At 35.9% G+C, this 23,906-nt stretch overlaps 1 protein-coding gene across 3 annotated transcripts in view; it reads right to left on the bottom strand.

Annotated features, from left to right (window-relative positions):
• PTPN12 (protein tyrosine phosphatase non-receptor type 12) overlaps positions 1-23,906 on the bottom strand; it is a 71,490-nt gene that overhangs the window by 20,099 nt on the left and 27,485 nt on the right. For 2 of the 3 annotated variants that reach the window (XM_071733972.1, XM_071733973.1), the window contains exons 2-11: positions 21,073-21,181; positions 17,406-17,482; positions 16,466-16,561; positions 14,645-14,683; positions 13,858-13,929; positions 12,193-12,252; positions 9,649-9,791; positions 8,528-8,594; positions 7,856-7,933; positions 7,658-7,756 (exon numbers count right to left, since the gene is read on the bottom strand). In XM_071733972.1, the coding sequence (XP_071590073.1) occupies positions 7,658-7,756; positions 7,856-7,933; positions 8,528-8,594; positions 9,649-9,791; positions 12,193-12,252; positions 13,858-13,929; positions 14,645-14,683; positions 16,466-16,561; positions 17,406-17,482; positions 21,073-21,181 (840 nt within the window). The remainder of the gene's footprint in view (positions 1-7,657; positions 7,757-7,855; positions 7,934-8,527; positions 8,595-9,648; positions 9,792-12,192; positions 12,253-13,857; positions 13,930-14,644; positions 14,684-16,465; positions 16,562-17,405; positions 17,483-21,072; positions 21,182-23,906) is intronic. The other variant, XM_071733974.1, reaches the window with a different exon arrangement.

Here is a 23,906-nt window from a genome sequence, read left to right as displayed (position 1 = left end):
ATATATATATATACATATTAAAAAGTACTATTGTGGGTTAACCCCACCAGGCAGCTAAGCACCACAAAGCCACTCACTCACTTTTCCTCCTGCCCCAGGATGAGGCAAGAGGAAAGGAAGAGCAAAGACAATAAAACTTGTGGGTCAAGATAAAGTTGTTTAACAAGCAAAGAAGTGGGAGAAGAGAGAAAGAAAAACAAGTGAACCAAAGCAATTGCTCACCACCTCCATGCCCAGCCAGGTTTTGAGATGGCTAACCTCACTAAGCCCCCCTCTTTTTTCTCTTTATTACTAAGCATAATGTCATATGGTATTATACATATGGTATTATAGAATATCTCTTTATTTAGTTCAGGTCACCTGTCTGGTTGTGTCCTCCCCCAGACTCTTTATGCACACCCCAGCCTATTCACTGTGAGGGCACAGTAAGAAACAGGCAGTGCTGGCACTGTGCAAACATTGTTCAGCAGCAGCTGGAACATTAGTGTCATCAGCACTGTTTTGGTCATAAATCTAAAACACAGCACTCTAAGAAGAGCCATGACAAACATTAACTCCAACCCAGCCAGACCCAGTACCAATATGTATCGAGGTGTAACAGTAGCAATAGAACACACAAGAATCCAAAGCTGATGCATCATTCCTTTACACATGCCACAGCCAAAGATCCAACAAAACCAAGGAGAACCCCACTGTTATCTTGAGTTTAATATGTATTTGACCAAAAGGCTTGTTTTTGCAGGGGTTTTCTTTTTAAAAAATGCTTTTCAAAAGAACCACAAACACTTCAAGTCTGCATACTATATTTCAAAGTACAATACCAGAGTCAAGCAGTGGGGTCTACCATGTGCTAATCTACCTGTTCAGATTGGGTGACAGAAACTGGGCTCCTATGGTTTTACAGATTAAGAGAGAATTCCCTCTTAATTTCTGCTTAAATTTAATAGTTGCATTTGATATTGTTAAGCATTTTCAGCTTTGGAAGATAAGCCATATCTAGGTTAAAATTTACATTTAATTCCTTAGTGAAATGGCTTTACCATTTCTCAGTGTACTAAGTGAAGCTTTTCCTGTGAAGAGAAAGAATTAAATATTTTAATCTTTTTTATTGTTCTTCACTACGCTCACCATTAACTAGCTGTCCAAGACAGTATTCCAGAAGTACGGCAGCAGAAACACACTTTTGTTCCTCTATCAATGGCTTCTGTCAGCCCTTCCAGACAATTTTCACAGGGAGTTCATTGTCCTGCTGAACACTGGCTGTTGCTATCAAGTTTTTTTTTGGAGTGAGATTCAATTAGCAGATCAAAGCCACTTACACTGAGATGACCACAACTGAAGCTCCCATTGCAATCAACAAATGTTGTTTGGTTTTGAGCCATGACACCTCACAGAGCTATTCAAGTGACCAGCAAGTAAGCTGGGGGTGAAGGCAACAGGTCAGTTGGCTCCACTGACTCCATTTGGAGCTCAGACCACATGCAAAGCCTCCATCCCAAACCAAATTCTGAACCTTTTTTTCCAGGTCAGAGCCTCTACATTTTGCAACATTAAAGCACACTTCTGCTCAACTTGCCAAATAGCCCAGATTTTTTTGCATTCATGTCTCAGTACATTGATTCTTTAAATTTCTTGTTACTTCTCTTAATGATTCTTGGTTTTCCTGGGGTAATGCACAAAAAACTAATAGCTGTATCAAGTCAATTGATTGTGTTGTACATTACTGAACTAGGATTATTATCTGCTGGTTGGCTTTCAAAGTGAAGTGTGCTGTGAACAAGGTTTTAAAACATGTCATGTCCAGAGTTTTTTATCATTTATATAGTCTCGCTTCTTATAAACAATATTGGCAGCAAGTCAAGCACCTTCAGAGGTTTATTGCATCAGCACCATCTTAATGATCATTCTCAGCAAAAAATGCTGTCATCAAGACATACTGTCCAAAAAGTAGAATGACAAAAATGGCCAATGAGATACAAAAAATATGCAATGCTTGATCCATGATCTGAATGCAGGACTGTATTATTTAATTGAGGCACAAAACTACCCTTCTAAATCCTTTGCCAAGTTTTCAATGACTTATTGAAAAACATTAAGGACTCAAAAGAACTTTTAAAATCTAGCTGCAAACTATTGCACAAATGCTAATTTGAAAAAAAAAAAAAAGCCAAAACCAAAACCCCCCAAACCTGATTTATTCTAGTCATTGATGGAATGCAACACTACTTTAGGACAGGGATATCCTCTACATATTTAAGAGGAGAGTAGTTGAAAAGCCATTTTCATAATTTTGGATTCTGGTAATGGGTGACTCTACAGATAGCTTTGTCCTTAGCATACATGAAAATGAATCTTATTGCTCTGACTCAGACAATAGTTCCCTTCTGAAGGTTGGTGCCAAAGATGCTGAGGCTCACAGCACCCAGCAGCAGAAATTCAGTTTACTGTCCCATGGCTGTGTTCTGTTCCTCTCCAAGAGTTGTTCAAAGTAAACTCTGAACCTCTCCCATATGTAGTCATTACTAGGTATACCACTTGATACATTGATATTGTACTAAAAAACCTCACCTAAGTACTAGTAACTTGAGCTAAAAATTACTGCAGCTGCATCCTGAGAAAAGGGTGGGTTGTTCACCTTGTCTCAGCAGCACAGCTTATCTCAGTTCCATAAGGCAGAGAGATAATAGAAGAGCAAGAGTCCACAGGAGGAGTTCCTCCTCCTTACCACCAACTTTCCCCTCACACAAGATGATTAGAAAAGTATTTCAGTTCAGTTCCACCAGCACAGAAGTATTGAGGAACAGATTTCTTATTTATGCACTCAGTTTTCCAAAAGGCACTGGCAGGGGAAAGGGTGTGCCTCTTGGCTGTGGTGTAGACTAACTTGTCCAGAAAACAAACCAGCAGCTGCATCCCTCTCCTTTCATGTTTGTAAAGTGAAACATTTGTGAACAAAATGTTTCCTGAGACATGCTCTTCTCCCACGCAGAAGAAAAAGCCTATTAAATAAGCTAATATATGTCAAAGTTTTTTTTTTAACTCAATGTATATAGTGAGAAGCTGTTTCGAGTTGAGACGGGCAGAAGTAGCTGAAGAGGCACTGCCATTTTTGCTATTAGTAATAACACTTATGAGTATACCTTGCAAAAATGGGTACAAACTCAAACGTGTGGGGTCCAGACACAAGCACAGAGTCGACAAGAAGAATTAATTACAGAAAATAATAATAAAAAACTAAAAAACAACCCAAAACCAAACACATAAATGGTACTTTTATAATTCAACCTCCTGTGGTTACCCCAATTTCATACAGTGGGAAGGTTTCAGGCAGATAATGCATGTTCACTTCTGCATTAGCTGAAAAATCACTTTAGTCACACTAAATCAGGAACAAGACTTTACAGGAATTATTGTCACCAAAAAAGGACTTCATTACTTTGCTTACTTAGGTCAGACTGATGTTTCTCTGAAGGTTTCATTTACAATTAGATAATTCATTTCCCAGAAAGTGAAGGGTTTTTACTTGAAAAGTGGAAGATACTACAAATTTAAGGTGCTAACACATGGAAAGAAAAATGTGCTCCTATGAACTTTGTATTTCTGCAGCATTTTTAAACAATAATGCTCCACCATTACTGGAGAAATACTGCTTATTGAACTCAGAGCACTTGTTCTCAGTTCTGTATTACAAGACAGTGAAAAACTGGGGCTTTTTTGGGTGCCCTTGAGTGATACCAACTCACAGATATTCTGTTCTGTCATATACCAAAACCAAGTAAATTGGCAAGCATGTAGAATAACTAGAAAGGAGAACAACAGAGGAAGCTCAACTGTAAAAGTGAATGTAGGGTATCTCAGACAGATGATCCATTGAGAAGAGCAGATGGCAGTATTAAGAAAAAGCTTTACAGCCTTTCTAATCACAGCTTACTAGCATCAATCAACACTCTCTGGCTTCTCTAGACAGATGTTGCATTCTCAGGCAGAACAGAATTTTAAAAGTATCATCTTAGAAAAACCAGGACAGCATGTGTGGTTCACAGGGGCAACAATATAGATTTTTTTAAAAACTACAAAATACGCAATTTAGTTAAGTAAGTGTTCAGTGCAGCATACTGCTTTCTTAGAGAAGACATTTATCCTATTGTGGCAGCCTTTTCACTATAGAAAACCAGAAGAATTAACCTGTGGGTAAATAAAAGAACAGGAGCTCTGCCCCAACTTTGCCTCTATAAATATCAACAGCCGAACAGCTCAAAGAGTTCCAATGTCCTTGTTGATTTGAGGGAGCAGCTACTCAGATCAAATGAAAATGCTCATAGTTTGAAATTTCAAGGCATTCTGTTAAATTATGAATTAAATTATTATAAATTATTAAATAATTACATCTAGTCTACTGTAATACAGTGTAACTTATGTTCCTGTGGTAATGCAGAGGAATGAGGAATTCTCTTGGCAGATGCTATGTCTGAATTGAACTTGCTAAAGAGACCTGAAGTGTGCTGTTATCTCCCAAGGGTGGGTTTTTTACCCAGGGACTTCCTGCTATGGCTGAATTGCCAAACAGAGCTTTCATTAACTTTGAACAAACAGAGGTTCACAGGTTTAGATTGAGATTTCACAGGCATTGCCTACAATTCAAAGCCTTTTGCACAGATATTGCAATGCATAATTTTCTTCTGGAACTCCCAGTGGAAACATTCAATGTCATTCAGAAGCTTTCTTTACTGGTAAAATACTAGGAAATTTACTGTAAAAATTCTTCCAGAAGTAATCTTATGTTTTCCCTTAAAAGGAATTGAGGCATTCTTTTTGCCCTTATCATAAAGCAGCATGGGAACCACAAAGCATCAGTAGATAAAAAAGAGAAGTATTTCAGACTGAAATGATACACTGAAATGATTCAGATTAAACAAAGCTTTCCTAGTATAGGGAACAAGATAAGTGTCTCTGAAGACATATGATTTTTTTTTAGAATGCTACGATGGCCAAAAATCCCTTTCCAAGATGCAAAACAGTGAAAAGAATTCAAACAGGGAAGTCTTTTCACTTACAGTTTCCAAACCACTAACGTTTTGAATATCAACATTCTTCTTACAGTAGCTGATGCCTCCAGTTTCTAAAAGTGCAATTAACCACAGCAACATCATTGCTGCAGGAAGCAATGCAAGTGATACTAGAGAACACACTAACAGTTCCAAATTTTGGAGAAAGTTTTTATTAATCAAAGCCTCTATTAGTGGACAAGGGTAAAACAAGGACTTACAGTACTATAATATGCTTGTTACTGTCAAGAGACAAAGTTCAACAGAAAATGAGCTTTTTGTTGTTTGTCTTTTAATCGGTTGTCCTTTTTCCACATACAGTACATCCAGTTTGACAGGATTCTATTTGATTTGGACTTTCCAATACAATTATGGTTCACTTCAGTTCACAGATGGCTAAAATAACCCACAAGTTATTCTACTGATAAAAATCTGGTTAATATCAGATGATCAATACTAATTAACTCACATATGTTTCAAAGCTTTCAAAGACAAAACCAAGTGCAATATTTTCTCAGCAGTGCTAACAAAACCCATGATGGCAAGAAGCACACAGTTAATGACTTCAAATACATGACAATATGATTGAGGGTTTCCATAGAAAGGGGGTTGAGTCCCAGACTCAGTTCCAATCTAATTGTTTGATACTTTAAAAGTCCAGGGGGGAGAGGAATTATTTAGGTACTTAGCACATTTATCTTTCTAGACATTCAAAATATGTAGACTATGTTAAGAGTATGCAACTACTACAATATACTTTATCATATGTGGATTTTCTACATGGTTTTTAATCCTTCTACCAAATACTAATTGAAATTCTAACCCTACTAAAAGTCTATTTTCAAACACTGAATGTGGGTTTTTGTTGACTTTTTACAGTATTGTTTCCAGCAGGGCAAAGTTGGCAAGTCCACCGGAACACACGTTCAGGATTGTGTCTAAGCTACTTCCCCATGAATAAAGCTACTCGCTGCCAATCAGATCAACTTTTTACAGTGATGTTACTGGCAAATATTGCCTACAAAGCTTAGGTAACTCAATTTATTTCAAACATTACTTCAAATGGTAAAAACAACTGGACAATAAAACCATGAAGCCAACACTACAGAGAACTCCAACACTGCAGAATATTCCAACTTTTCAGAGTCCTATCAAAATACAATAAATGAAAAATGAAAGATAATTTCTTCTTCAGTTCAGTACCGTTTCCTATATAACAGTACTTCATCAAAAGTAGGTACATTCTTTTATTTGGAATTGTTTCCACTGAACATAATTATAGCCTTTCAGATGGAGGTGATTCCACAGTTGCTGTAGCATCTGCAGATAGATTAAGATCTAGGAAGGAACCTTACATTACAGTTAATAAACTTATTTTTAAAAATTCTGCATTAGTTTTTTTTCCTTTTTAAAAACTAACAATCAGTCTATGATTCTGGGATGTATCTTGGTTAAAAAACTAACCAGACCATTTATGGGTGTGGCAGGATTTCTCCTTGTCTCACCCCCATGCACATTACTGATCCATAATCTGTTTGCTCTTGTTTTTACTACTCAGTTACTCAAATCATTCAAGATATGCTACAGCCAGCACTTGTTTTTGTTAGAGACAAAGTATCAGTATACTGTGTCATTTCCTTATTCAGAGGCTCTAGAATACATGCAAATAATAGAGACATTTTAGATTCTAGTGCAGACACAGGTCAGATTGAAGTCAAATAACCAGAAGATGCAGCAGTCTGATACGTTTATTTTATGACCCCAAAATCTGTGCATTCAAAACCCTATCATGCTTATTCCTCAGAAATAAAAATTTGTAACTGGCTAGGCTATTCCATTTGATAAATATCAAACCTGTAACAAATTAAAACAGTCTGCCCATATTGCATTTAGTCCATCAGGCTTATGGAGATAACTAAAGACTTCAGAACTATCGCATTAACTGCTATAAATTCTTAGGAGTTAACAGAAGGCTATATGCCTTTTTTTCCAAGAATTAATTTTAGACTTCCTAGAAAGCACAGTATAGAATAGCTAAACCCCTGAAATTAAAAGGATTCTTACTAATAAAGGCAGATTTAAAACTGCTTCTGGGTGTATCAAGGGGTCCTGAAGGTACTGCGCATGGTCCCTCTAGAGAGTTAGAGCCCACACCAATTAGGTACTGAAGGGACAAATAGAACTACTTCACAAAACACAGACTTAGACAAAATTTAATTTCTGCCAAAGCACCAGAATTGGTGTAAGTGCTGCCAATCAAAGCAACACATCACTGTCAACTACTGCCACCACACCACACACAATTTTGCAATTTACATATTAAGTGTCCTGCATTTAATCCATACTGGAATTTGTTCTAATGCTTCCCTAACTGCAAAAGGAATATTTACCACAATACCAAATCCATTAGTTATCTGGCTCAGCTTTTACAACCAAGTCTTCAGTATAAGTTTAGTGCAGGCTAGCTGCCCCTACTCCTCAAAAGCCACTTGTAGTAGAAACTATTTCAGTATGTGCTTTAACACCACTGAACATTTTAAAAACTACACAGGAAAATTTTGGTAAGAAGCTAACAGCTACAACAGATTGAAACTCATATGGAAGAGACATACCACTCCATCTGCAATCTTCCAGTCCGCACAACTTTCGTATTTTTGCAGCTGCTTTTCAAACAATTGTGCTATGGCTCGATGGACAAGTTCATACTGTTCCTATAGTAGATTACCAGATAAAAATTAATGCATGAGATCCTTAACATGAATGCTGGTATATTATCATATGATAAAGATTAATTTTAAAACAAACTGTACCTTTGTCTGCACTGCAGAATGCCTTTGTGTCCTCATTTCCTGTATTAAATTAAATACATTGAATTCTTCAGGTATTTTCTGAAATATACAAGAAGGTCAGTTACACTCACACAACTGTTCAACACAACAGCGATACAAAAGCTATTAGACACCCAAAAGTATGTCTAACTTTTGTAGGTAAAGCAAATCTGTTCTCTTCACATTGCAGCTATTCAATTTAAAAAAAAAATCCTCTCCAAAACTGATCTTAAACATTTGATTTAGACCAGATGAGAGAATTTCAACTATTTGAAAATGAGACATCCGATGAATGCAACACTGATGATTCATAACCTAAAAACTCCAGAATGAAGTTATCCCTGTGTATTTGAAATACCAAGCTTTAGAAGCTGCAAGATTAAGCAGACATTGCAAAAACTGAATTCAAAATAATTTTATATTGAAATACACATTAAAAAATATTTAGAATTTACAGTGACTTTTTCTAGATAAAAACTTGCTGACAGAGGAAAGGAAGTTCATAATAAAGTATGAATGCAATGAAGCTTAACATCCAGCCTCTCAGAGTCCCAGAACATCTTAAACATTTCATGATTTTAGAATATTTGGGAGCTCAATCACTGTTATAAAGTGACAGCATGCCACAAAATATCTTCTTTTAAGATTCCTTACCCCAGCTTTGAGCAAATTCCATGTATAATCTATGGCACAGATGGCTCCTGTTCTTCCACACCCTGCACTATGAACATAAACAGTTAGCTGAGCTAGAAACTATTTTATTTTTTAAAAAACACTATAAGCTTTATAGTTCCAGAGTCCACTTGAAAAAAAATGCATCAAAATCACTCAACTATCACATTAACTTCACTTAACCTGACATTATAGCATCTCAAAAATATAAAAACTAGCAGACCAAAATGCAAAATAGAGCACTGAAGTTTTTAATGCAAGTTTTTCAACATCAGCTGGAACTGCAGTCTTGAAAGACACCTCAATACTGCTATTTTTCTTTCATTACACCATTCCTAGTGCTTCACTGGGAACACCACTGCTACAAACTTGGACAAAATCCCTGCTGTTAACAACAGATATGTTAAATAGCAGAACAGCATATGCTTAAAGACTTCCTACATTTTTCTTACATAGTATCGTATCTGTATTTTCTGCTCTTTATCTAAAAAAAAAAAGAAATCTGAAAGCTATAAAAAATTACTAATGATCACACATTCTTCCTATTAGTACTAATTTCCATTTTACACATAAAGAATTATAATGCATGCATATTTATTGCATTATAATTATACTGTTGTGAAGAACCAACCTTCACAGCTGTAGTGACATTCAAGAGAAACAGGCCAAAGTGAAATTGATTTCAGTGTTAAGTAAGGTTTTTGAGGTTTTAGAACTCAATTACTTAGAGTGGTAAGTTAAAACACAATGCAGCTAAAGACATTAGTGCTATGTAGTCTTTCCTATCAAGAATTGAGCCTTAACTCACATATCTGATTTACAACGATCTTCAAAGCCTGTTTCGTCCTAATGAGGATTTCAATGGCTTAAGAACCACAAATCAGTTTCCCTTGCAAATACTGTCTTCTGACTGATACTGTCTTAAACTGAAATAGAAGCAAAATTTCACTGTAATGTGAAGTTTTGACATGAGGAAATGCTGCTTCTTTGAAAACTAAAATAAATTCTTGTTGACACTCAAACTAGTGCATCTCATACCAAAAACCTAGACTAGAAAAACAATTAAAATTTATATAAAACTAAAAAATAAACATATTTAATACCTGCAGTGTATGCAAATTGGCACATCTTCATGTTCCTGGTATTCTCTCATCAAGCTGATCATGTCCAGAATAGAATCAAAAGATGAAGGGACATCATGGTCAGGCCAGTTAACATAGTGAAACTGATAGACACTACGAGTCTCCTAAGGGAGAAGGAGGGAGAAAGGTATTAAGGACAATTCATATTTGAGGAGCTTGTATGAAATAATTAGTTCTAGGAACCATCACTTTTTGCATGATTAAGCATGGACAAGCAAAGCCATTTATTGCATTTAAAGAAAAATAATCTACAGCTTATACCACTTAGCAAAACAAAAGGGAAATTCTTAAGTACTATTTTGAATGCATAGAAGAAAGTGCTATGGGAGAGTACACAGAAGCCCACCTCTATAAGACATGGGTTAAAAGACCCACAAAGTTGGAGCATGTTAAAAGATTCTCTGTCCTTACAATCTCTAACTTTGAGAAAGACAAATACAAAAGATTCTTCTTACAATCATACTCCAGTTATTTATATTGGAGTAAAAAATATTACAAAATGAAGTGTGTGTACACACAGAGGGAAATAAAGAAAATGAGATAAATTATTCAGGCCATGTCTAAGCATGGATCACACTTGCAACAACAACAGGTACACTTCTAATCTAGTAAGCTCAGCAAGTACCAAAGAGGGGTAATAAGAAGGCTTTAGAACAGCCGAGTTACTCACCTACCCAAATCCCTAAAAGACCAAACCCTCATTCTCTTCATTATCCAAACTACTCACAGTAAAGCTAATCCTATTGCACCTTTTCATGCTTTTGTCACAACTCTGGATTCTAGTATACTTGCAAAGTAAGGTACTAAAGAAGCATAACAAATTTTTGATCAAAGTCACAGTTTACAAGTTTCAAGACCTATGCTACCTTCTGTTTAGTCAAGCAACATATTGGGACACTTGAGGACTTGAGAAATTTATATCACCTTCCAACTGAACAAACTACTTTCAACAAATTAACTTTTGACAGACTTATAAAACTGCTGTAACTAGTAAAAAACAAACAAACAAACAAAAAGTCACCCAAACCCCAAGAGAAAATCCAGGCTAAGAAAACTAAACAACACAGCTATACCAGTGTCATCAGTAAGAAGAAAAGTTGTAGCTGCTTATCCACCAAGAACTTCCACTTAATTACATTTAAGCAGAAACAAATGCAATGATTTTTCACACTGGCAGAGCTATCAGTAAAAAATTTATACTTTTTATATAAAGATTATAAATGAAAAGAAAAAAATGAAAAGAAAATTAAAATTAAAAGAAAATGAAATTAAAATAGTTCTTTTTTACTGATGCTTTTAAAGAGAGAACCTGGTGTTTCGCCTTGAAATAATCTTCAAGTTTCAAACTGGTTTTCCTTCTAGAAATCAGAATTACTTTGGAAATTTATATGAATTATAAATTCCTTTGCATAGTATTTTGTATCATACTCCATCATAAATTTTGCAGAAGTGACAAAATTTTTCATCACTCTGGAAAACCAGGAGGTGAACTTAAAGGGGTATTACTTTATACCATGAATACGTATCTTCCTCCCCAGTTCAAGGCAACACTTAGAGTTCTTCAAAGAAAGATAAAAAGGCCATAATTCATTACCAAATTGGGTGCTCACAGAAATTCTAAACCAAATTTGCTTGTTAAGTCTAAAGAAAGACTTAAGTGTTTTTATTGCACTGAAAATATGACCATTTTCACAATTAACATAACATACTCAGTTTTTTGAACTAGGTTGTGTCATAAGTTTTCACTATGGTGAATAAACTCAATACTTTCCATAAAGAGACTAATTGCAACCATTTACAGTTGCCAACATAACAAATAGTGTAAATGAACTGGTTTACCAGAATACATGTTTGGTAAGAAAATTCTACACCTTGAACACTAGGATATCAGATCTTCAAGAATCGCAATGTCTCAGGCTCACTTTTAAAAGTATTCCACATTTTTCTTATCTATTTCAACTCTGAAACCAGTAACTTTTTACAAGCTGGAGTGAAAAACTATTGGGAAAAGAAAGAAAAAATTACTAAGTTGCTGTCATTTTTGCTTTATTTTTATTTGGCAATACAGGCATATGCATGGGAATCAGAAATATCTTTTAATACTAAAACCTTCCTGACAATAAATGAAAGTATAGAGCAAATTCTAAAAAGTACACATGCTTCACCCAAAAAGAAGCTAACTAGAGGAAATGGGATTTTTTTTTACAAGTTTGTCATCATATTTTCAGTTAGTATAAACAGTGAAATTCTTCTAGAGTGACAAAAGCTTTCCAGTTATTGACATATGCTACTAAGACCATGACTCATCTTTGGCAAACCAAGACCATACATAAAACAAAAGAGTGTCACTATTCTTTCTTATGTACTAAGCTTTTACCATCACTTCTGAACTACAGTCAGCAGCTATAAAAGTGAAGATGTTTTCCTGAGTTTCCTCAATTGTATCATATTGCAATCTTTTGAGCAACCACTAAAAGTTGAGACCAGAAGTGATTGTATACTTACATTTTGAAATTCAAGTAATAATGTTCTAATGAAATAATCTGTTCTTGCTTGCTCAGCTTCCTACATGTGAGAAAACAGTAATGAATTGAAAAGTCAATACGCAGCATACAGGACACAGCTAAAAACTCACATCTTTTTTTTTTTAAATTTACTGGTTTTGTATCTACAATTTCCCAAAAAGCTGGGCAAAACATTTTTAAACTTTTAAAACAGCAGCAACTTACCTCCCACACAAGATACCTGTGAAAGATGTTATTTTTGCTTAAAGTATCAATGTGAGCTTTCAAACCAGTGTCTAGCTTCATCCCAATGCCACCAATAAACCTTTGAACAGTATTTCAATGTACTTTTTTTTCTTTATTTCTCCATACATTTATTTAATTTACAGATTGTCTCCCACAGCCATCCTTCTCTAGCACTTCTGCTATATAAACTTCAGCCTTTTACCACTCGATCATATGACATCACCTCTAATTTCTTCCCTTTCTATTATTTTTAATTAAGGGTGCATCTGAGTGGATAATTGTAATTATCTTGGTTGCAGCCAAAAAGCACAGCTTTGTAAGTATATGTTTTCCTGACAAGATGAACTTGAAGTGTACTTAATTCTTAGACTATTTCATACTTGATTCTGTAGACTATTTCAAAGTAGTATTACTTAAATAGTTCAGTGAACTGCCATGCTAGCTCTTTCTGAACACCTTATAGCACTTCAGAAAGAAAATAAGAGCAATTTCTTTCCAAGGCTATGTAACTTTGAGTCAAGGAGAAGAAAAAAAAAAAACCACAACACAACGAAAAACAGTTTTGAAAACAATTTGGAATGGATCAATTCCACTGTTTTAGAATGTGTGGATAACTAAGGCCAATCATGAACTCCAGCATAAAAAGTTCACAGTAAGATCACTTTTACTGATGATAGTTATATTCAACATTTTAATGCCAGGTTTCATTTGTATCCTAATATTAACTAGTGGAACATAACAGAACCTGATCAAATTCCCAACTGTCAAAGTTAAAAATAAGGACACAAGGAAGTGTCTTATTCCAACAACACAATGTTGTTCACATTAGAAAGAGTAAGTGACAAAAACCAAAAGCCAAACAGAATGCTTGGCAAATTCATCATCCGCTGCTTTATGAGTATTGGTAATCCAGGGGCAACATCCAATTAAGGAAATTCTGATAATCCTTCACTAGAATATGACAACAAGAAGCACCATCACCCTATCAATGGCTTACTTTCTATTCTCTTCCCTTAATTAATTAGGCTGTCATTGAACACAACATGACAGGCTGGACAGCCCCTGACATCATCTAGAAGTGATGGCTTTGTGATCAGGCTTTGTGTATAGTACAGACATTCAAAATTACACCATGTAAAGTTAAAGAAATGATACATAAAAAGATATAATACCAAGCACATGGGTGCCTTTTTAACAAAAAAATTAAAATATAAAAAAAAATTGTGGAGGGTTCAAAACACCACACAGCTTAGATACACACATTATTTTTCCATTGAATCCCTTTGAGAGCCTTCGTGTAAAATTTGGTACTGAACGATTTAAAAAAGCATTTGTTTTGTAATACAGACTGTTTGCTGAGCAGTTATATTAAGTTACAAAAGCATTAAATCCTTTAAAAATTATCAAGCTTTATACTTACACAAGAAACACGAAACGGTCCAAAAGTTACAGCTGCTTCTCCATACAGGGGCCAGTAACGTTCACATTTTTTCTGTTAAAGCAAAGAATCCTAATTTAATTAATCTGTACCACTGAAAGATGATTCACAGCAGCAGAGAAGACAAAATTATAATCTCAAATGTCTTAGTCCTTCTCTAACACTATGCCTTTCCTTAATATCTGCCTATTGGTCCTTTGCTGGACATTTTTAAAGATAGTACAATGTCTTTTCTTTTGGATACTGGAAGAAAAACAAAACCAAAAATAGATGCTTATATATGTGGAAGCACACATCACACAAGGGTAAGCACTGACAGTTAATTTAGATTTTGTGAAGGCCTGAAGTTCACAGTTCTGGGCTTTTTTCCTTCTCAGGTCATAAGAATATAGCAGAGAGATTTAAAAAATAGATTCTTTATGCAGCTGTATCAATTGACAGGAACTTCTGAAAGACTCAGGATTTGTCTTATATCCCACAAAGAGCACATTTTTTTTCCACAGTGACAAGACCAGAAATAGACAATTGGTACAGTCCTGTATGCAAACACCTATGTTTTACTGACACTTAAATAACAATGCAAAACTGTAAGCAGAGCAAGGAAAAGTAGTCCCATTCACTATTTTCTATTCATGCAAACGTAAGCATAGACATTCTTACTCAATCTGGCAGATTTGAAGTTATGGATATGGCATAAGAAGTTTCACAGGTATTGGCATACTGCCCTGCAGAGGCAAAGCTCATCTAATTTTGCATTTAGTGTACATACCCTTCCCATTTCAAATTCTCGACAGGCCATTACAATTATCTGAAAAAGAAAAGAAGATGCCCAAGTTTAGTTGGTTTTGAATCAAGTGCTCACTAACAATTTATTGCCAATTCACTAACGATCTATTGGGTAGGTATCAATACTTCTTAATTGGTTACTGCTGAAGAGACTAATTAATACTGTTTTCCTACCAGTGGACTGATCCTTTAATTTTATTTAAAAAATAAATCTAAGTTTTATCCTGCACAAAATAATTTACAACACTAATGCAACATTTTAAGGCTACTTAATTTGATTTTACTGTAATCCTGTACCTTACTTACTCAGCCTGACTGTAAAGTCTAAAACTAATCATAAAAATACATAATCATTCACCAGCTGGTAAAAATATATCTACATTTGCTTAAAATAGGCACAAAAACCTGTTTTAAAAATAAGGCTCAAACTTTGTTGGTGAAGCTATTCCACAGAATCAGACTGGCTTGGGTTGGGATCATCTAGTTTCAATACTCCTGCCATGGGCAGAGATACCTCCCACTAGACCATTCAACCTGGCCTTGAAGACTTCCAGGGAGAAGCATTCACAGCTCCCCTGGACAACTGTTCCCTCACCACAGTCAAAAAAGTTCTTCCAAAAATCCAGTCTAAATCCAACAAAATTACTTTCAGTTTGAAAACACTCCCCCTTGTCCTATCACCACATGCTCCTGTAATGTGGTCCCCCTTCAGATAGTGGAAGGCCACCATAAGGTCTCTCTGGAGCCGCCTTCTCTCCAGGTTGCACAACCCCAGCTATCAGTCTGTCTTCATAGGAGAGGTGCTCAAACCCTCTGATCATCTTCATGGCCCTTCTCTGGAGTCACTCCAACACCTCCATGTCCTTCTTGTGTTGGGGGCTCCAGAACTGGACACACTGCCCAAGGTGAGGTCTTACAGTAGTGGAACAGAGAGGGATAATCGATCCCCACCACCTGCTGGTCCTTCTCCTTTGATATAGTCCAGGATATGGTTTGGCTCCCAGGCAGTAAGCACACATTCCAACTCATGTTGAGCTTTTCACCAACCAACACTCCCATGTCCTTCTCCTCAGGGCTGCTCTCAATCCATTCTCTGCCTCGCTTGTAATTGTGCTTGGGATTATCCTGACCCAGGTGCAGGACCTTGCCCTTGGCCTTACTGAACTTCACGTGGTTTGCCCAGGCCCCCCTCTCCGGCCTGTCAAGATCCCTCTGGATGGTCTCTCTTCCCTCCAGAGTGTCACCCACACCACACAGCTTGGTGTCACCAGCAAACTTCCTGAGGGAAGTTTCTCAATTGCACTGTTTCCCCACTTCCAGTCAGTAGAAACTTCACCATATCCTATTTTAACAGTACTTTAGAGTTAACTCCTGATAATAGCTTTTTAAACAGTTGTAGAATATATAAACCCACAAGGAATCAAAAAATAGCATCAATAGAAAGGTAGGCTTTTTTGTTTGTTTCACATGCTGCTTCTATATCTGATTTTGTTTATTCACATTAAGTCAGTCATAAGGTATCCTACAGGACAGGTGTAACCAAGCATCAACCTATTCATAAATATGTATGATTTCACATTCATTCAGTAAAATTATTAATTTGAATTTACATTATTAAATTGAATAAATAATACTAATGGTATATAGAATGCTATTTAAATGACAATAACAAGATTTGAGAATTAAATGGACTAAATAACTGGCAACATTTTTGATACTAGGAGCCAGCTCAGGCAAAAGATAGACAATCACTGTGCCAGGAAATAAGGTAATACCTAAGTCTGGTTCTTCAGTAGGTACTTACAGCAACATTGTATTCCCATATCATCCTCCAGAAGTCTATTACTGTATTTGCTAAGGGTCCTTGGGTAGCAACATATGCTTTTGGCCCATGTACTCCCTAGGATTGTACAAATGAACAATTAATATTTATTTTAAAAAACTACTTGTACTGGGAAAAAAAAAGGCTTTAGGTTATAATCCTGTAAAATTACAATATTTCCTTTTTGGTACAACAGGAAGGAAAAATATGAAATACGAGTCTTATTTACATTAGTGGGAGTTTTGCTGGTGATTTCAAGAGAGACCAAGACTATACCTGCTACTGTGCTGCCTGAGACTGTAACAGAAAACATTAAGTTTCTGTATGTTCAGATTCTGAAGATTCCCTTTAAATTCAGATTTTCTTTGTTACTCAAATGTTTCATGATGAAAATTTGAAAATCTTTCTCGTAAAAACAATTCCCTTGAACAAGTTTAAGTTACCTCCCTCACAGTTATACTGCATTTTAAAAATCCAAAATTTTAAAATTTATTTTCTGTAAAGCTTGAAGACATTTACATTCAGCTTTTCAACCCAAATATTCAAGAGTTGAGATCTATAGGAATACCTTCTTCTGAATATGCATTACAATGTTTAAGCAGTATCAGAATAGGGCTAAAAGGAAAACCCAAGATACTCACTGTTTGAAATAGATTTAATGGGCTTTTAGCCAAAGTCTGGCTTCCCTTTAAGAAATTTAAGATAAAGTATTTTGTATTATACTTACACTTAGGTTAATAGTAAACTTTAAAAACTGCTTTATAAATAGCACAATATTTGCATGTTTATTCAGGCCATATTAAAATAAAATCTTCCCTCAAATTTTTTAAATTCTTATCTCTGGTTATTAATATAAAACTGCTCTGATATGAAATAAAAGCTTGACAAGAAATTTAAGAGCTGTTAAGATAGTAATACACACCTTAATAAAGTTTGCATTGATGTAGTCTGAGTCTTGTGGGGGTGTTTTTAAGGTCAGTTTAACTCGGCTATGATCAACTAAAAGAAGAACACACAAAAATCAATATGCAACAGGAAATATAATAGATATGGTACATAACATATGTAGAGAAGAAATTGAGCATTAAAAAATGTTTGCCAAAGACAAGGCACACAAGCAAGTTAATTAATTTATGAGTAAACCAGCTCAGGTAGGGATAAGCAAAGTAGCTCCTAATGCTTTGTGCTTCTGAGGCCCAACTTTACATAGAGTAACAACTACTGGAATTCCAAGAGTGGTTAATTACAAAGAGGAAAAGTTCTACTGATCAGATGTAATCAAAATCGTACTTATACAATACAAACACTGCATATGATGGTCAAAATTGCAGGCACATTTACAGAAAGCAGGAAGAATAAAAAACAGTGCACAGTTCAAGCTGCTGGCAAGTCTACAGCCTCTGCCAAGGACTCCAGCAAGTATTACATGAAACATGCACTGGGGTTTATTGCTTAGGCACAGACTGACTTCTATCCCCTGACACTGGGCTGAGGCATTTTCCTGGGGCACTTCTACAGTAGAAGCAGAAGATTCCTTCGTTTAGGGGAGGTTTGACATTTCAAGTTTCTGCCTCAAGCATTACTGTCTCAGAGAAAGCTTCTTACAAAAACAGCAGATCTTTGGAGACCAAAATCCTCAGCAGTCTTAAAAATAGCCTTTATTACTTGTTGACAGAAAAAACTAAACATCTTGGAATTCTTATTTGCATTGAAAAAAATTAAGACTAAGAATCAACAGCTTCTTACAGTAAGAAGGAAGATAGAGGTGTTTGGCAGGTTCACTAGTCCATCCAGCTCTTACAGATTTGAACATTTCATAGCTATCACATACAAATTAATTCAAACTATCTCTACAATAGAGGCTTTTTTAGTTGGAAATCCAGATTAAAAAAATAAAAATCTTCCAAGTGGGGAACAGAAATATCTGCAGAAACAGCGTATGCTTGAACATCTATTATTTTCTGCTCCCAGGGTCCATTCTTCAATCATAGGACAGCTGCTATTTTTTTTTATTAGAGCTAAATTCAAGAAAAACTATGAAGGACAATTCTATTTAAAAATAGAAATTATGGCTGGTGCAGGTCTTTTTTTGTCAGAACATTACTGGTAATAAAACAGGGAACCATGCCCACAAAAAGTGCATGCTGAGTTATTTCTATCCAAAAAGCTCTTCCAAAAATCTTCCAAAATACTTGTCTCCAAGATGGTGAAAATTTCTGCCAAACTCCTGATAACATGCAAAAAAAAAAAAAAAAAAAATGGTTGTTCTACTATGTAATGCTTGCTAAAAAAGCACAAGTGTAGATCACAGACCTAAAGACAATGCACTCTCATAAAGGCCTAGAGAAACCCTTAAAACATATTACACTGGATTACACTCTCATACAACTGATGTAGAAGCAAGAATACTTGCTAAGCATGCAATGATGTCACAAACTTAATACTAAAACTACTTTTAAAGGGTGGATCAGACTAATTAAGGTGGCAGGCTATTGAAGGCTCCTTTTTTCCCAGAAGAGCAGGTCTAGAATTCTAGAACAGTTCCAAAAACTCGTTTCCAGCCTGCCTGTAGCTCTCATCATTCAGCTCTTTCAGAGGTTTAACTCTGGAATTGGATTATCCAAGAAAAAAAATTTACTGGGGGTTCCATGTTCAGAAAATTAAGTGCCTGGATACTTATATCTAGCTTAAAGGGTCAGTTCACAATTACTAATTGGTGTCTAATTGGGAACCAGTGAACACAATGTTTCACTCAACTGTCATTTAAAATGGCTTTGTAAATTGTAATGTGAACATGCACATCTTTTCACTCTGAAGCCAGCACTGAGTCAGTACTGAGGTACTGATCTACTGTTCTCTCTGAGGGCAGTAACAATGTCTAATAAACACAGCACTAATCTCCAATTAAGTTACAAATTTGACTTCTTTTCTGGAATTAGAAAAGACAGGGAAAGCATCACCCCCATTCATCCTCTAAAACATCTTGTGACTTTCATTTCTGTCAAGCTGGTCTCCCATCCCTTTATTGCTGGAACCTTTGGTTGGTTGAAGATATTCTCACTTCAGCTGAAAATACAACTTCAATTTTCCTCAGTGTCAGTTTTGTGCTTTGCTCATTTTCCTCACTGTGATTTGTGTATCCTTTCAGATCACGATAACACAGGTTTTATTTTTATGTAGACAAAAGAAAAGCCCATTTAGTACTCCAGTTGCAGCAATTTACTACTTTACTATCTATTACATGTCTCATCAAGTCAGCCCAGGTGCTAGCAAGATTTTCCTCTCTTGGTCATGATCTACTAAAATACCAGCAAGGGAAAAAGAATTTAACAGCCCATTAAGACAACAATAGCAACCTCCCCTCTCTGTTTCACTCTATCCATTAAGCATGTTTCCTCCCACCTAAAAAACTGAAAGAAACACAAAACCCCCAATGATATTTAAGTATCTTGCTGCCACTGAACCTAGTACCACACTACTCTTCAACATGTCAGGTATGTTATACATAGATCCTCTAGCAAACCTTGAATTTGTGTGCCTTTCCTTCCTTGCAGCAGGAAGCACTGTGTCCACCTTGTCAAACAATCTAGAGCCTGTGGCTTTGGGGCAAAATGTACCCCCAGAAGAGGTGCTCCTAGTGCTGATAAACAGTAAAAATTCCAGCACCAGAAAAACAGAGCAGACAGGTATACAACAGTCAGAAATACAGCAATTCACTGAAGTTTATTACCAGAACACATTTTCAAAATTAAAGCTAATGATGCTTAAGACCATTTTCAATTTCAAACGTGTTATAAATCTCCCAACACTCCTGAGAATGCTAAGCAGAGTAAAACCTACATGTTGCTAATCTTCTGGGATATGAAAAATGACATTTTTAGAACAGTGTCCTTTAATCTCACTGTCAGATGCTTATATGGAGAAGCACAGTAAGAGCTGCTGAAACACAAGGCCTCACAAACTACCCAAAAAGTGAGCTTTTAACAAGCAATCTTGTCATGGCAGATCACAACAAGATCACTGATCCACACATTGGTGGGTTTAAAATTTCATCTCTGCTCTGACTCTGGTTTTCTGTGTTCATACATTCCAGAATTCCATACAGGCTCTAGCAAAATACAAACTAAAGCTAATCCAGCACTGAAAGTTCTCTGACACCATTTGCAGAACAAGAACAAGCAAAAATCTGTTTTACTTCAAATCACAAAGTTAGATTCCTTAAGTATCCTTAAAGTTTCATGTAGACTTTACGCTGACATTTGTTTTCTACCAATGTGCTTCTAAGGAAAAAAATACATTTAAGCACCCAGTGAAGTTTCAGACCACTCCAAGCTAAACTGAAAAAGTCAGCTTGATAGGGCTTGGAATCTACTACACATTTTATGTTCGGGTGATAGCTCTCCTAATAAAATATACAAATGTTCACTTACTTTGCCTTCCAAGGTAAAAATAAATTTTTATGAAAGCTATCTGTCAGCAAATTATCTCCAATTTCACTTCCAGTAATAGTTAAAATAGTAAAATTCAAAATACATGAAGAGTAATAAGTACTTCCTTTTGAGTTCTATTAATACATCAATCAGACTTACATGGCAATATATCCTTGTATCTATTCTTTTTAACATTTTCTTCTTTTTCTCCAGTGGCTGTTGGGTAGATTTTCTCTGTTCTGTATTTTGTTGATAATCTTCTTAACCTCTGAAATAAAACATAAACGTTATATATTGAGGTCTCAACCTAAACATAACTAGGTATTGTCTTCCTTGATAAAGTGTAAGAAGATCACACACAAATGCCTTGTCTCTGCTTTCACATTATTCACTATGATGAGCTTTTTAAAAAATCTAATTATCCAGTATTTTCAGATGATCAGCAGTTTACAAGCAAGTTGAAACCACCTCTGTACATCATGAGAAGTGGAACTTTGAAAATGTGCATACAGAATATGGCTATATTTTATATAGGAAAAACACAGCCTAAGGAGTAACAGCTGCATTAAGAATACCTGTGAGAAAAAAAAAATCTATTGTAGCTCAGAACACCTGAAGGAAGAGAACAAAGCAGGCTTAGGAATAGCTGTCAGCAGCTGGCACTTTGCTCTGAAATGCATAACTTCCAACACACTGACAACTGAACAGAAAGCAAAATCTCACTTCTAACAGGCATCAGCTCTTAACATCCAACACCTGCTGAGTTTTAAGCATACCCAAAGAAAGAAGGTCCCTTCCTCTCAGATATAATGTTTGCAATTAAGTGACATAGGTGATATCTTAAGCTATCTCAAGATAAGAGCTTAAGATAAAGTCTGCTGTATTCACATGCCACTTTTTTCCCCTCCATCTACTTCAAATGCTACAAGTTTTAAACACTCAAAACCTCTAACAGCATCCAGCCCAGCTTTCCATCAACCTAGGAAATAACAAGAGCAATCCAGCTCAAATTAGGCCTTTGCAACCTTAAAGCTGAAGAGGAAGAAAACAGTTTAAACTCTCTTTGAAAAAATACAAGAGGATCTATCTGTGCTTGTTATTTTAGATGGTGTGAATCCAGATTCAAAAAGGAACCTGGAGGACTTGTGTAATTAACTCTGGCTTCCAACTAACACTAGGTGGTTGGAAAACCAGCCATTCAGTTCACACTGACATGATGGTTGTATCTATGATGATCAAGAGGAAATCAGAGACTGTAGCTTCAGAGAAGTATAGAACAAATCCCATGACTCTGCTTTAAAAAGAATCAAACAGTAAGAAGTTTAGAGAAAAAACTACCTCTAAAAAGCATGAGTAGAGGCAGAAGTAGTTTGCATCAGAAAGGATACACTTGAGAAAGTGATAAAAGAAAAATGTATCAAAGGGCACTCTAGATGATCCTTTTTATTTTTAGCCCGTTTTAAAGGCATGCAAGAAAAAAACAATAGGTACAACTTGGACCTATCATAAGCCAAAAAGTCTGGAGTCACTAGTGCCAACTCTCATTTCTAGAAAGTGGTACTATGAGAGTTCAGCATATCCTTTATCCTTCTCCCAAGCATGATTCAATAGCTGTAGAGCCTGATAAACAGACTGGAAAGTAGGACAAGCATAGCCCAACTTCAAGAGAAAGACTGGAAATTAAATACAGGTTGATTTTAACATGGATCTGTTTCTAAAATACTTTAGGATCCATGCTTTTTGACTGCTTATTGCTTATAATTTTTGATTGCTTATTTTTGATCGCTTTTGAGTAATCAAAAAGACTAAGCAGTACTCTAAAATTTTCAGCAGTACCGGCTACATGGAACAGTAGCTTCATCATGTTTTGAAAGACACAAAACTGACAAAAGAGTAAGGAAAAAAAAAAAGTAAAAAAAAAAAAGTAAAAAAAAAAAAAAAAAAAAAAAAGTAAAAAAAAAAAAGTAAAACCTGAGCTTTAAATGAACCAACATAGGAACGGAAAAGTACCACTCAGCAGATTCTGTCCTATATGTAACAGAAAATTTCTGCAGAAAGCAATTCTAATGCACACGAAGTCTGCTGTAGGGTGCAAGATTCCATGCTTCCTAGGTTACAGCCTAGAGTAACCAGAAGGAGGAGCATGTACTCAGTAGTGGAACGAGGGTACTGACAGGGCAAAAGAAGAAAGCATTTTGTTCAGGCTGTGGTAAGCTGATGACAAGATAACCAGTAAGATCCGTCACAGTCCAGTTTCATGCTAATTCATAATAAGCAACTGTCTACAGTACAAAGCAGCACTCATTTGGGGTATGTCCGTAAACTGCCAAAGAGCTTCCCAGAAAATCCTTAGATGCCAACAGCAGGGACATCAGAGATCCAGTCTGGTGCCTCTGCAGATAACTCCTGACACTTCCACGACACTGGAAGCATCTGGAACTGCTATTCTGGCACCGCAGAAATCTTCATTTATATATTCTTTTAAGAACAAAATGGTCAAAAAGTAAGCATATATTCAAGATTAAAGAACTACACTGATATTCTCATAAGAAAAGCTCAACTTTAATTCTGCTTATTCACTGCATAACAGAAGTGGTTTGTGGGATGCTGACAAATGCTTACCACATGTGACAGAGGGGGGATGAGCCTCTGAAACAATTTGTGTTTCAGAAACATACGTCCAGCTTCCACAGTGGTTTTACAGACTCTATGACAAATCTACTTCAGTGTTTTCACAAAAAGACAAATGAACTTTTCAAACCAAATTTGTGCAGTCCTACCAGGTCAAGAAGAACTTAGTCCAATTGGTTCTGGACTTTTTTTTCTTTTGCAGTCAATCTATTTCATCCATTTAAAACTTTAGAAAGCCTGTAAAGTGCTTCGTACTTAGTAAGGTTGTTTGTGGATTAAAGAAAATATATACACTGCCTACTGAGATTTGAAGAAATCACTCTAAAAGCCTGAGCCTTATTTAAGATACAGAAATTTTTGTG

Source organism: Heliangelus exortis, chromosome 1 (assembly GCF_036169615.1).
Source record: "Heliangelus exortis chromosome 1, bHelExo1.hap1, whole genome shotgun sequence".
Taxonomy (NCBI): domain Eukaryota; kingdom Metazoa; phylum Chordata; class Aves; order Apodiformes; family Trochilidae; genus Heliangelus; species Heliangelus exortis.
The sequence above is the reverse complement of the archived record's forward strand: the minus strand, read 5'-3'. Positions and strand labels throughout refer to the sequence as shown.